Genomic DNA, 14,941 nt, shown 5'->3' on the forward strand with positions numbered 1-14,941 from the left:
AACTGTTGACCCTCCGGTTTCCAACCCAAGTCCCTTCAGACTGAGCTGCTACAGCCAGACTAATAAAAGATTCTGTCCCAACCCATCTTTAACCAGTCGTAAAAATGTATATGAGCCAATGAAAATGTACCTTTAGGTTGTAAAATGTTAAACCCTGTAGCAAATGAGGCATGATGAGGTTACATAGCTCGAGGTTAGTTGAGTTAGTTGCCAGCACCTCGTCTTTCTCCATCTTTTTACTCTTATAAAACATGCACACTCACTCTGAATGTAAAGAGAACAATGGCCTCTCCAGATCTCTGTTTCTCACTTACTCTTCCAGTTATAAAGGCAGTGCTCCTCTATGTCTCTCCTCATTCTCCTCTGCTTTTCATCCTGTTCTCCTCTGTCCCACTCCAACCTTTGGGAGATAATTTGGTTCTGACCCCGATTCTCTGGTTGGTGGGATTTGACTCTACCACAGCCAAAAGCTCCGGTCGGACTCCCCACCTTCAAAGACACTGCACTTTCACAGCTATAGAAGCTGGACTCAACGATGAGTTGCATGGCCTGAAAATGGGAGAAAAGCTTGAGTGTGCATGTACAGTATGTGAGTGTTTGTGTGTGTCTGAGTGTGGGTCTGTATGACTGTGTGGTAACATGTGAAAAAGCAGCTGTTTATAAAAGGCCTCGACCAGCATAGACTGTGTCATAGTGTCTGCAAAAGCTGTCTGGAAGCCCATTACACTGCTGGTTTGTGTGAATGATTGGTTTTCACCATCTCCAGCAGGTCAGCCATAACTGTATGGAGAGCAGTGTTAAGCTTCAACACCACTGCTGGAAGAACCAACTCACTCGATGCTCAATGCACTCTTAGTGTAAAAACTTTAAGTAAACATAACACCAAACTTGTTCTTGCCTGGGCAGAAGTGTTTTGAGTTTTGCCTCAATGCATTGATGTGAAGTCTAGTCAATACACCAATGTTGAAACTGCTGGAAACTTGGTTTCACCATGGAGACCAGCTTTCCTGTTAACCCATTTGTGTTCCAGTTCATTACTCAAAAACCTAAAATGATGTAGAAAGTGCCAAAAGAAAACTCATCTCTGCCTTGTTTTCTCCTTTACTAACCAGGTGCCAATTTGACAAAGATGTTTTTCCGAACACTTGATATATATTTATGATGAAAACTCTGGCAACTCTCTTCACAAGTGGTCTTTGCCTACATTTTTTGTGAAGCTCCATCAACATTCCTGCAATGTTCTTAAGTATGGCCTGTTTAGTCATTAGTGTGACTTATCCTTTAGACAATGATGACTTTACCTTGAGAAGCAAATAGTTGCTCGCATGCTGCATATTTATTGAGTCCAAGCTGAGAGTCTTGGACCTTTAAGATCTCTATTTTTATATTTGTTTGTACTATTTTGTGTTGTTTGTTTGTTTTCTACCAAACCCTGTTTGAATCTGTTGTTCATGATGAAACTCTCCACTCGGACTGTCTTCTGAATGTAGATAGTTTGTACATCAGGAGTTAGAAATATCTGTTGATATGTCTATGTCCCAAAATGTCAGACTAAATCTTTCTAGTTTAAAGCACCTGTGATGAGGTATTAGCTGGATATGAAGGACGGAAATTAGTATCAATGCCTTTTTATGACCTTCAAAAGCAAAGAAGGCTATCAGGTTCAAGACTGGTTGGTTGTGTCGAATAGGTTAAATGCTTTGAAGCAGTGACAGAGGGCAGCTGTAACAGAATGCTGCTGAGTGTTTATTGGCATTTTCCACAATTTTCTTCGTACAGTGAGTGATGCGATTAACAGCAGGAGATTTTTTCAGAAAAAACGACTTATGCATGCTCCAGGATAGGATCAGCTTAGAAATGAGAGGTACCGCTTTGTCCACAGATGGCGCCAAAATCAATGCAGAATCAATTACAGGAGCTTTAATTACTTACCCACTTGTTCTCTGACAGTTTAACAGTTCAACATTGTTACCTAAAGTTTTTTTATTTATTTAACCATGTTGTTGTGGTTGTTCCCATTGAGAATAAGAACCTCTTTTTAAATGGAGACCTGGGCAAGACAGTCAGAAGCACAAAGTTACTGACAGAGACAGTTTAAAACGTAAATGGATATAATGTAATCGTTCATCACATAAAACTTTTTGATTAAAATTTAAATGTAATGTATTTATTTTTCTGAGGAAAACATGGTATCATATGAACTCATATCAAAATGGCATGTTGGACCGAAAGTGGCAGAAAAGTTAATAACGCTGCTATAATGAGTCTTTCTGCTTCCTTATTAAGATTTCCTGAGGTTAGAAAAATCTGAAATGTTGGCACAGAGGTCTGGTCAACTCACAAACTTCCACTAAGAATGAAGGAGAACTTTCCTGAAGGTGATGCTGTTTTAACCACGTCACGATCAACATTTTGTAGAATTAATTAAACATCAGCCATGCATGGTACGGCTTTACCAATTTCATCAGCGCATATTTTCAGTTGGAGAATATTCTCTACCCCTAAAGCTAATGGAAAATATGAAGTCCTCCGAGCTGTAAAATTAATTAAATTCAACTATTTGGTCAGATTTCAATAACTAGCTTCTCCAGCAACAGAAGTTTTGAGAAACTTACCAACAGAAAAAACAGAACCGCAGGCCTTCTGAGCCAGACTGAAATGAAATGAGGCAGCAGGTGGAAGGCTTTGTAGCTTAAAGATCTGATGAGCAGCAGATTGGTGAAGTATCTGTGTGAATGTTTAATGTGTGTGTGCATTCATAACATGCATTTCTCTGCCTTTAGAAGCTGCGCAGTATAAAAGTGGATGTAAACCTTGTGTTTGTCAGAGAGAGAAGATGCTGAAGTGTGTCTGTGTGTATACCTCAGAAGTGAGTCTCTGCAGCATGGAGTGTGTATTTTGTTTATTCTGGTGTGTGTATAGTGATTGTGTAGTTTTCTCAGAAATCGGCAGAGTTTGCCTGTATTTTCGATCCAGTCAGTATTTGTTTCTGGCTATCTACGACTCCAGTCCAATCCAGCTTAATTTAGAGAGCCCATTTTATAAAACAGAAGTGTTTACCAAAGTGCTTTTCAGTCCATAGAATACGGTGGTTACACATAAATAAATGAAATAAGAAAAAAAGGATCAAATAGAAAAAAAACATAAAGAGAGGGTAAAACAGTAAGAGACAGAAGGACCCACCAATCTCATTCCGAAAAAAGCCAAGGTGTAAAAATGAGTTTTAAGACCAGATTTAAAAACAAGCAGTGTGGGGGACAGCCTGACATGGGCTGGGGGGCAGCTCACTCCACAGTGAAGGAGCTATAGCTGAAAAATCACATTCAGAGGAAAAATCCTCTGGTATGCAGCCTTGTCTTTGGAATAGCTTAAATATCAAGTAAAGGGATACGTTTAAAAAAAATGTACCCCTGTGCTTTTTTTTATTACAAGAAAGAAATTAGCTTTTCAGACCATATCTGTTTTAGTACCAGGCTGACATGTTTATTTCAATCCGGGCTTTTTAAAATGGGACTAAATGGAGGTGCCTTGGCTTTTGCAGCCAGCCTCAAGTGGACACTTAGGAAACTGCCAACTTAACTTGGGTATGAAGCATATATTTAAACCTGCGATGTTACAGATGTAACGTCACATTTGTAACTCATGCATGACATTTAAATAACCAGCTAACTTAGTTAGAGTAAAATCAGAATCTTTCTTCTAATCCCTACAAAGTAGTTCTCCAAGCATAAAATTAATCGTCCTGCGAGCATTTCACAATGGGGTCATGTTGGAAGGTTGAAACCCACAACCGTTTTGGTTGTTTTTTGGTTGTAGGTCATGTTAGAGGTAAAAGTTGGAGTTCAAGTGAATTTGAATTAAACCCATTCGTCCATAGCACAATGCCTACTCTCATACATACAGGTCAAGCTGGTTGTTGCAGTTTGGATTTCTTTGTTTTTCATATAATAAAGGGTAACAGCTCTATTACACTCATGTATACTTGCTAGCAGTGTTCATGGGATATTTAATACATTACAAGGAACTTAACCAACAGCTATTGATAGGAAAACATGGCACCATTAATAGGACTTTATGTCTTGTTTGTTTGATACTGATTTTTATAAAACAGGAACCCACATCACTGTGTAGTGTTAAAGTGGTAAAAACTATACAAGTTGAGTTTGCATTCGCTGCACCTGCACCCATTTTGAAATAATATGCGATTGAAGTTCAGCCGAGCATCCAATATTCCATCAGTCAACATCTATACAGGCCCCATTTCTGAAGTGTTTTCAAAAAAAAGGTACACATGTTTATAAAATGCTCAATATAGGATGGTGGATGATTCTGAGGTTTTTTTCCACTTCCAATCTCAGTTGACAGCTTGTCAAAACATTTAGACTACGACTATGTTGAAAAGCTGTGTTGATAAAAGGTGTTGCGGTGTTGCATCCTCTTTCCCAGTCCATCTGTTTCTGTTTTTGTTTCTCTTTGTTCATGTGATTTGTTTGCTTTTGTCACCTCCGTCGCTCTGTTTTTTAATACTCTTCAACTCTCTGCCTTTTTCCTGCTTTCATCTATCACACAGCAGAACTTTGACTACAGTTTTGCACACCAAACCTGACTTTGACATGAACATACATTAAACACATGCTGTAAAGCCTCTCACTATAATGTGCATGTAACGATGGAGACATTTTCACGTCAGGAACGAGATACTATAGGTGTTATGTGACAGGAAAAGGCCTTCAAAAGCCTTTTAACGTCACCGTGGAATATCTGCTTGGGTAAGGATGAAACATATGAACTGTCAGTGCTGATCAGGTGGCAGGGGGAATGTGCACACATGTAAACCCTTTACTAGCTAGATCATATGCCAAGACTAGCTCATCACCACACATACACACTTCCCAGAATGATTGACAACTCAAAGGGAAACACAGCTGTAGTTGTCAAGGAGCGTCTGCGCTGCATTGGATTTAAGTCTTTGCTAATCTTACAGAGGAACATCGTCCACACATTTAGAACATGTAGCAGCCTACCTGTATGAATATTTCCACTTTAGGGAGATTATTAATGCTTACTCTTGACTCCTCCGACAGCTCTCGTGCCTGTATTATGTGATTAGACGGTTTGTTAATATTCTGCCCTGAGTGATGTCAGGACTCATCAGCTGGTGCAACTTGTCCATGAGATAAATCACAGAGTAGTTTAATGGGAGCTTACATCCAGCATGCTCTTTAGTAAATGTAACTTCTGATGATATGTTCAAACTCATGATGAAGAACTACTCCACAGCCATGGGCAACGGATCAGAGACTTGAAAATGTCTCCAATATATTGCTGCAGCAATCAACAAATGCATTGGTAACAGAAGATATGCACACCCTGAACCAGGGTGTTCATGCTTGTCAGGGAGGATGGTCAAAGGAAAACCCAAGAACAGCTCTGTTGGCTTGTTTTATTTATTGCCAAGATTTGATCTGGCATTTTCTTTGACGTTGGGAACCACCTTTGGTCTCTGAGGCGACAACGCAGCTCAACTTGCTTGGGCTAACTTTGTCTTGATAGGAGAGTATAGAGAAGGGTTAGCCAGGGAAAGGGGAAGAAGTCCAGGTTTATACTGGTTGAGGTGGAAGGTTGGGAGTTGGAAAGTCATTGGGCATCATTGTAAAATGCACGAGAGGAGCCATTGACCACATTGGAAGTGAAGCTGGAAGAGAAAGCAGATGACTCTGGTTGAAAAGTGGGGACTCAGTAGAAATCAACTTTGACAACATCCGTCCAATCACCTAGACCAGGGTTTCTGTTGCCAGACCCAGAACATCCAGTGCCTCCACAGATACAAATCCAATGATTTGTCCTGTTAAATGCATCAGAAGATGTACCTACAACTGAACCAACTGTGGGTTGACCTTCACACTCTTTACATGAGTAGTCTTCTACTTCTTATATGGATTTTAAGTGATATGAAGATGATACTAATATCTTCATCTATATCTGTAGAAGTATAATGAACCTAGAAGAAGCTGGGGATCAGACTGTCTACCTCCCAGCAACAGCTGTCCATTTACCTTATAATTCCCTACAGTTTCCACTTCAACTTCAAGATGTGATCATTGAAACTAGCTCAACGATCAAGAACTGCTTGTTTCCTTCTTCAGTTGAAGTTGAGAGTTCGAGTGGAAATCAATTACTTTAACTTCTTCATATTTGTCTTGTTTCTGCCATAGTTTACATTGACACCTTATTTGAGCCAGGTTTGAATCAGAAATGTTTTATTAATTTGCCAAAGGAGTGTTTGTTTTCTTTATCTAATTGGATCCACTCTCAAGAAACCAATCTGGGCTGTAGGTGGAAGTTGTCAAAGCGCCATACTCCAATAAGGACTTGCATACAACACAGTATTGTGTGTGAAGGATTTGAACTTGAAGAGCTTACACATAGTCCAAGTGAACCTTAGAGACCAATTATATCTTGAAGAATAAACAAATGTAATTCAGTAATGGTTATAATAAGCAAAACTTTTTCAAATGAGTCCAGTTTCAGCAGATCACTAGACGGCTTTCTCTGAAGTCCAAAAATTCTGCCTACACAGAGTCAGGGGTCAGTGGCTCTCCCAAAATAAAGTATCTCTTCAAAACTTCCAACCACGTCTTCTTGTGAAGCTTATTTCTTATAGTACAAGAAATTATGAAGTTCAATGATCTCTTTCATCTAGACTTTTTAAATAGAGGGAGGCAGTTAATTAACCTTTAAGCTTCCAGTTGAGAGACGACAGACTCGACCAACTGAGCCAAATGTTCCCATTTAGAATCTAGTCGGATGTGTACTTATGAACACTATTTTAAAGGGGGGAAAATAAACAAACGGAATCTTTTGTCGGGTTATTTTCCGCAAGATGAATATCGTTTTAGGTCACAGCAGCCAGTGGCACAGTTTGACCCCTGCCAGCGGGGACTGTGACCTCACAAGTTCCCAGCGTTATCAGGGCTTTGACTCATTTGCTCATTTGTGTGTCTGGGTGCTGTTAATGAGCTAATGAGCCTTTCCCGCTCCGTATCTCCAAGTGCTTCAGGCGAGACTCTCCAGCTGTGCAACCTAACAGGACAGATGATGTTACACTCACAGTGCCTGTGACAAGGCCCCTAAGCAGCCGCTTTGTCAGGGGGTACGGCCCAGCCTGCAGGCCAATGTTTTCAAGTTGCTCTTGTCAAATCCCTCCCAATGCTTACCGTGACACAGAGAAGTCATATATCAAAGCCCAGATGTTGTCAGAACCCTGCAGGGTCAAGTTGTTAGGTTTTCTCATTGGCCAGCTCAACCAGATTTTAGAACCTATGTCCGTTGTAAGGCTTTTTAACTCCTCCCTCAACATCAATTTCTCTCATTTGTCCCATATTATCTTTGTGTTCAAATATATTTAAGGTTTTGTTGTTTCACTTAGTGCTGTAGCTAAACTGTTTTCTTCACCTCATCCATTTAATCAAAGGATGAACAGGATGGCATTTATGTAACAATGGTTTACAATCGATGTGACCTCAGATACTTTTTAAATAGAATGTTAATAAAAGAGCCTTGTACATTTAGATGATTATGATTACTAACATTAACATAATAGAAGCCCTAAAATGTAATCACACTAGAAACAATGGCACTTGAACAACTACTGTCCCCTTGGCAGTTGCCTCATCTGCATACAAAGAGAGCCAAGGTTGCCCTTATTAATTAATCACAAACTGCAATGTGAATTATTAACCAGCCTTAGCATGTTATGTTCACATATTATGCAATATGCATGTTTTACGCCTTTAATCATGACAAAGAGACAATGTGGAGGTCTTGTTTAAGCCCTCCTGAATGGTCTATAATGTTTTATGCATGGCCTGGACCAGTGGTTTCGGTGTCTATTTAAATTCACCTCGGGAGTGAACAGCGTGTTCAGCCTCGCCGTGCTCGAATCCAGCGTGGGCTGACGAGGTGGAATAAGTCTCGACCTTGTAGGGTTGCAGGCAAGAACCGATGCTGTCTGTTCTTGTTTAATTCAAGTGTACTACAGGTGCATATCTGCTCCGAGGTCGATCATTCTGTTTGAAGTGGTAACCTGGGAGATTGTTTATTTATTATTTAGCTGCTTATGTGAAGCAGAGAAACTTTTTGTTTCCAGAAAATACCCATCAGACACAATATTTGAATACACGTAGAATGTGTTCTGCAATCTGCTTGTTGTAAAAAAAAACAATACAGCAGCTTATCATGCAACCAGCATGCTTGGCCACAGATTTCCATCACCGGGCATTATTACTCCATTATCTCTATGAATAACAGGAATATGTTTCACTGTAATTACGAGCACAGTCAAAGCATTGATTTTCTGCTGGGAGGGAAAAAAAAGGACTTGATGCTGTGTGGTGTAGTTACTTTTTCCCTTTTTTTTTGTTGCCTGGCAACATTTCGTTCCTCAGACATGCTTTCCCAACTTTTTTTCTTCCGCAATCGTGAATGGCGGAGCTGGCAGCAAATTCACTGAGCAGCTGTGGAGACCCTGACACATTTGTGACTTCTTTACGCTTCTCTTCCATTGACAGCTCCCCTCTCGGCTTATCTATCTGCTCTTAGAAGTGACATTTAGCTGTACTGTGTGTGTGTGTGTGTGTGTGTGTGTGTACTGTATGTGTGTGTGTGTCCCGTTTTGTCTGTCTGCCGTTACATGACCATTTCTTAATCGCATATCAAGGTATGCTTCATGCACATAACCACAAGGCAAACATTTGCTGAAGATAAGTATGCACACAAAATGTCTTATCTTTCAAAGCCTTGCTCATGTGTCTGTACAGGAGAGAGAGAGAGGAAGCGAGAGAGTGTAGCATAACTGAAGGCCCTGTCTGCTACAAGAGAATGGAGGAAACTAGGAGAGAGAAGTGTGGAAGTAAGAAGACAGATACGTGCAGAAGAATCCGTCTTGTACCTGCATCAGTATGCCACAGTAGTTCCCGCTCTGCCCTCTCCATCCTCTCTGCAAACAAAGAGACAGCACCTGGCCTCCTCCTTCCTCCTCTCTCTCTCTCTCTCTCCACAAGAGGATGAATCTGTCATGATGTCCATTAGTGTTATTACCGCTCTGACATCTATGAAAGCAGCCACCGTGTCCCCTTATTGTGTTGACATAGCATGAAACCCACGCTGGCATGCACAGTCTCATCTGACACATCAGATTTAGCTGCCTCTACCGTGTCTGTTTTACCCAGCATGCAGCACAGCCTAGTTATCCCCTCCTACAGCACCCTCTCGTACTTGCCCACCACTTGGGGTTGGCGGTGAACCTCTTGTCTATTCTCTTGTTTTAAAAGTGTGAGATGTGTTTCAGCTCCAAACTTTTTGGGGTTTGCAGCTGCAGATTGTGATTTTAAATATGCAGCAAAAAGCAGCGGATGTGGGCTCTGTTTTTAATTGAATGCATTTGTGGAGATAGTTACAAACACAATTGTGGCTTGTTGTTGTACTCTGCAAATGAAAGAAAAAGGTTCAGCAGCTTTACTAAGCCTGGCAGAGTCATTGCCTGGGTGTGGAGAGCTGCTACAAAGTGGAAGAGGAAATTGATGACCTAAACGTCTAACGAGGAAAAGAGGGAGGTAATTCCCTGAAAAGAAGAGGAAAAGTTAAAAGCTAGAAAGCTCTCTGTTGGAGAATGTAAAGATGCACTTCTAGATCTTTTTTCCTAGCAGCACAGGAAGGTGTAACATACACAGTCATGTGCAGGGCTTTAAATTAACACCCGCCGACTGGCCAATTGGGGGTAAAAATTAACTTTGGCAGGTAACATTGTAGAGTTACTAGCCATTTTGGCAGGTGATGAATGAAGCAAATATCACTGCGTCTGTTTGAATCGGCAGGCTGCAGAAATGATGTGACAGATAAGTGTTGCCAGATCGGGCAAATTTGGCTGGTAGCTGTAAAAATCTACTAGCCATGTTGTGGCTGGTGATCAAAAAAAGTCAATTTAAATCCCTGGTCATGTGATACACACAGATGTGTTTATGAGTATCATTGCTTGAACCTTTGTCTTGTAATGTTAACTCATGATTATGAGAACTGCTAACAGTGCTTAAAATGACACAGCTGCAGGCTTACAACCTTTTAGAATCATAAATGGACTTCTTTGTGAAACCAAAAGTTGTGTCTTGACCCACTAATCATATTGGGCCTTATCTATTACAAAAAAAACATTTCTTATGACATCATATTAGAGATAAACATCTAAGGCAGGGCTCTCCAACCGATTTTTTGTCTGAGATCTACTTAAAAAAAAACAAAGATGGCGAGACCTACTTGCATGACATAATTTAAGTTTTATGTCGTTAAACATATCGAAACAAGTGAACCAACTGAATTAAGCCACTTTCTGGGATTTGCATGTTAAGTCCTTTAAACGGTCAAACGTCATCACCCTCACTACACAGCAATAGAATTACTTGTGGATTTAATAAATTGTATACTCCAACTGCAGCGTAGCTTCGCACTACTCTCCGGGCTGAAGTCATAGACTGGCTATGCTCTGGTGTAATGCGCCTGCTCTCTCCACTCTACTACCTGGATGTAAACAAGTACAGCGAATGGATTTTTGTGTGGTTTGGCAGTATTCAGATCTAGAACACTGAGATAAAGATATATGTAGGCTGTGCCAGGTTATTTCAACCGGAGCATGTAACCACGTCTGGCATTTGGGGGAAAACCGAAGGCTTGCATTGCTACTGTTAGCCACACTGGGCAAACCAAATGACATGGTTAACAAGTTAATATTGGGCTCAATTTTGAATTTTTTCTTCAGACTAGTCAGTTAGTCTGATTTTAAATTTTGAAATTAGTTGCCTAGGAACATCCCTAGTATAAACGTGTCACATGTCAATTCCCAAATCTTACAAAGCACAGAGACTCTCACTGTGTTAGCACCAATGTGTACATCAGAAATAGCAGATATTATTTCACTCGTACTCTTATGGTTCGTTAATAACATCATTGCCCCTGTGTTCATTGCATCTTTCACCATCCCGCTGATGTTGAACGAATTCTTGTGCTTTTTTAGGATGTGCACCACTTCAGATGAGGCCTCTGTGCTGTTCTGTGTTTGCGTTCTTTGTTGGTAAGGTGAATAGAGATTGCTGTTTTTTATTGTTGCTTTGAGGTTGTACAGCTTTGTAGATCACAGCATGCTACCCACAGTGAAGTCCCATCCAAAGTTACCATGGACTTGAGTGTGTTGGCGCTCCACAGGTATTTGATTGAATTCAAGTGGAAAGAGACTTTTTCATTCTTTTTGTACAGTCTGTGAACGTCTTGGTAAGTTACTGCAAAGCTGTAGCTCGTGAGCGTTGTGTTGGAGACCAAAACAAGTCTGTTATTATTCTTTTGTTCTGTTTGCAAAATCACTTTCTTACTTTTCAATTAAAAAGAAATGAGTGTGACGGTTTAAAACCCTTTTTGTGGAAACTGAAATATATGAATCAAACACTGATTGGCTGCTGACTTCTTCATTAATTAAACAGAACAAATAGGATTTAATTGTATCTTGCAAAGACCAGATTGATTGAATTTTTATTGCAAACTTCACAACTAGTAACCTCCAGTTCTTTAATTATATTACTAAGCAAATATGAAGCTATGCAAGCCTTTTGTCATCACTTATTTAAATGCAAACTTCACCATTTCTTTTGACTCAGTGGTTGTTACCTTTAGAAAGCTAATTTATAAGATGGACCAAATTGGTATTTTTAGGGATTGTTTTCGGGTTCTGGGATTTTGGATCAATAGGGGAAAAAACTGAAAAATGTTGCCATCCTTCTTGGCTCTTTGTTTCATTTCCAACACAACAATGTAAAAAATGGAGCTTTGCCCAGGCTTTGCTCTGAGCCTTGGTGGACAACGATTAGCCATGCTAGCACTGGCCATGTGGCTCTGTGCCTCTGTCTCCATGATGTAGTTTCTCAGCAAGTGGAAGTCTGAATGCTCAAAGAAATGCATCCTGTTTTTTTCTTCAACATCAGGAACTAGAGAAGAGGATCAAGCTAGATGGTAAATGGACTTGAGCTTGTCTTGTGCTTTTCCAGTCTTCTGACCCATTCACACACTGATGGTAGCGGCTGCTATGTAAAGAGTCCATCAGTATTAGCTATCCCATTTATACACCGTCAACGAAGCAGCAGGAGCAACTTGGGGTTAGTTGTCTTACCCAAGGACACATTGGACAAGAGCTGGGGATCAAACCCCCGACCCTCCGGTTAAGAGACAACCGACTCTACCAACTGAGCCACAGCTGCCCCACAGATATGAGTACGGCAGTACTCTTTTTTTATTTTATTTTATTGGTATGAGCTATATTATGGATGTATTTAAGAGTTTCAGCTTTTTACCGCAAACATACATCATTTGAAGTAACAGCAGGAAAGCTCAGAGGGATAAATCACAGGGAACAGCTATGTGATGTTTGATCCTGGCAGAGAAACAAGAAACTAATCCCTGCAGAGTCACACGTCTTTAAGTCACAGTTTGGCACTTTCCGCCTCGAGGCCACATATGTTTATGAGATCCGCCATCCTCTCTGTCTGCACTGTGCAGCTCACATCTAGATACACGTCAGTCAAACTGTTTAAATATCTGACTTTAAACCAAAATGAGATGAACCCTCTATACAAGTTAAAACACTGCAGAAACTGAAAACGTCACCATACTGTGTGTTGAAGACTTAATAACCTTCATCATGTGTGGTTTTGTCAGGTTTTTTAACCTTTACTCTCGGTTCTACATTATGCTGTTTGAACTACTTTAATGGCCAGTTGGCTGATCCTGCTCACTATCAATACGCCGCAACCAATTTTAATCTATTAGCATTTGAAAGAAAAACTAAAATCAGCCAGATTAAGTTCTATTAGAATTCGACATGTGGGGCTCTGGTGGGGCTGTGTTTGGTGGGCGCGCCCCATGTTTGGAGGCCGTGGTCCTCCATGTGGGCGGTGCAGGTTCGGTGACAAATTGTAGCTCCTTTCACGCATGTCATTCCTCACGCTCTCTCTCTCTCTCTCTCTCTCTCTCTCCCTGATTTCCGGCTCTGTCCACTGCCCTGTCTCTCCAATAAATGCACAAAAAGCCCAAAAATAAATCTCATGTAGTTCAACATTTACTGTTTTTTTTTTACTACCTGGATCCTCATTTAATGATTTTTGTTTTGTTTAATAAATCTTACTCGTTGTTTTCTAAGTAACTTCCATTCCCTACGTTGGCTGCAGCTCAGAGGAAGAGCTTGTCGTTCTCTAATTGAAGGGTCGGTGGTTTGAGCTGCTTCATGCTTTATACATGTCAAGGTATCCTTGGGCGAGATACTGAACCCCTCATCTTTGTGTGCATGACTGACGAAATAGCAGGGTACTGTTATTGCTGTATGATCGTGTGTGTGAATGGTGTGTGAGTGCTGACATGAGTAAAGCTCTTTGTCTGGTAATAAAAGACTGAAAAGCCACGTTATAAGGGCAGTCCTTTGACAATTTACTGTTGAAGTTTAATTGCTTAAATGAAGTGCAGATAAAAGTTATTGGTTTTTAAATAACTCCCAAAGTTTTTTTTAAGCCAAACCAAAAATGAATGCACATAATATTTATTGTGTTAGGTTTCCTAATCTCTGCAGATACCATTTTTGAAAGAAGAAAAATGACGTTGTGAATTGTTTTTATTTTTTCATTCCTTAAAGACAATCAGATCGATTGGTCTTGTAAAGGAAAGATGAACGCCCCTAATGACAAGACAATGAAATGATCATGTGGAGACTTGCAGTATGTGATTCAGTAACAGATGATGATTGCATGAAGAGGAAGGCTTTAGCATTTGCAGGAAAGAGTAAGTTGATTTGACAAGCAAAAACAAAGTGGACAGATCCAATAAAGTGGAGCAATAAAATATGTAATCAATAAAAAAGTTTGCAATAAAGTGGTTATCATCATAGAAGTGAAGAAAATCAAAATGTGAGAATGAACTGTAAGGAGAGAGAGTTCACTCAGAGGCCGGAGTTGTGCCAAAACAATTACCTAAAAGATGTCATAACAGCTTCTAACTGAGAGAAACTGCAGAGTCAGGTTATTATTCATTTCAGGAGAATTATTATGCAGGAAAATGAAACATTACACATGTATCATGACATGTATTATTTATATATAATATCTGTAATGGCTTCTCTCTTTCTCTCTCTGTCTCTCTCTTGCTCTCTCTCTCTCTTTCTCTGTCACTCTCTCTCTTTTTTTCTCTCGCTCTCTTTCTCTGTCACTCTCTCTCTCTCTTTCTCTGTCTCTCTCGCTCTCTCTCTCTCTTTCTCTGTTACTCTCTCACTCTCTCTCTCACTCTTTCTCTGTTTCTGTCTCTTTCTCTGTCTCTGTCTCTGTCTCTCTCTGTCTCTCCCACTCTCTCTTTCTCTGTCTCTGTCACTCTCTCTGTGTCTCTCTCTCTCTCTCTTTCTCCTTCTCTGTCTCTCTCTCTCCCTCTCTCCCTCTTTCCCTCTCTCTCTCTCTCTCTCTCTCTCTCTCTCTCTCTCTCTTTCTCTTTCTCTGTCTCTATCTTTCTCTCCGTAGGATGCCAAGTTTGTGGAGGAGAGGAGGAAGCAGCTGCAGTGCTACCTTCGCATGGTGATGAACAAAGTGATCCAGACACTGCCGGAGTTCACCGCCCGCCCTACCAAGGAGACCCTGCTGTCTCTGCTGCCTTTCTGTCTGTAAGTGAATACACACAGGCATGTTCGATACTGCAGCCGGGCTTTTTTTATGTGAGCATGTGCACTTGTGTGTGTGTGTGTGTGGGGGATGAAGAGAATGTGTCTGCAGGTGTGGGGCATCAACCTGTGAATGATTGATGTAATAGTAAGGTGAGTGAAGGAATCCACACAGCTTGAACATGGTGGTATGAACATTAAATTTCTCTTTCA

General features: G+C 40.5%; 1 protein-coding gene across 2 annotated transcripts in view; it reads left to right on the plus strand.

Annotated features, from left to right (window-relative positions):
• snx29 (sorting nexin 29) overlaps positions 1-14,941 on the plus strand; it is a 165,257-nt gene that overhangs the window by 136,946 nt on the left and 13,370 nt on the right. For both annotated transcript variants that reach the window (XM_020642566.3, XM_020642567.3), the window contains exon 20: positions 14,592-14,731. In XM_020642566.3, coding sequence (XP_020498222.1) covers positions 14,592-14,731 — 140 coding nt within the window. The remainder of the gene's footprint in view (positions 1-14,591; positions 14,732-14,941) is intronic.

Source organism: Labrus bergylta, chromosome 21 (assembly GCF_963930695.1).
Source record: "Labrus bergylta chromosome 21, fLabBer1.1, whole genome shotgun sequence".
Lineage (NCBI taxonomy): Eukaryota > Metazoa > Chordata > Actinopteri > Labriformes > Labridae > Labrus > Labrus bergylta.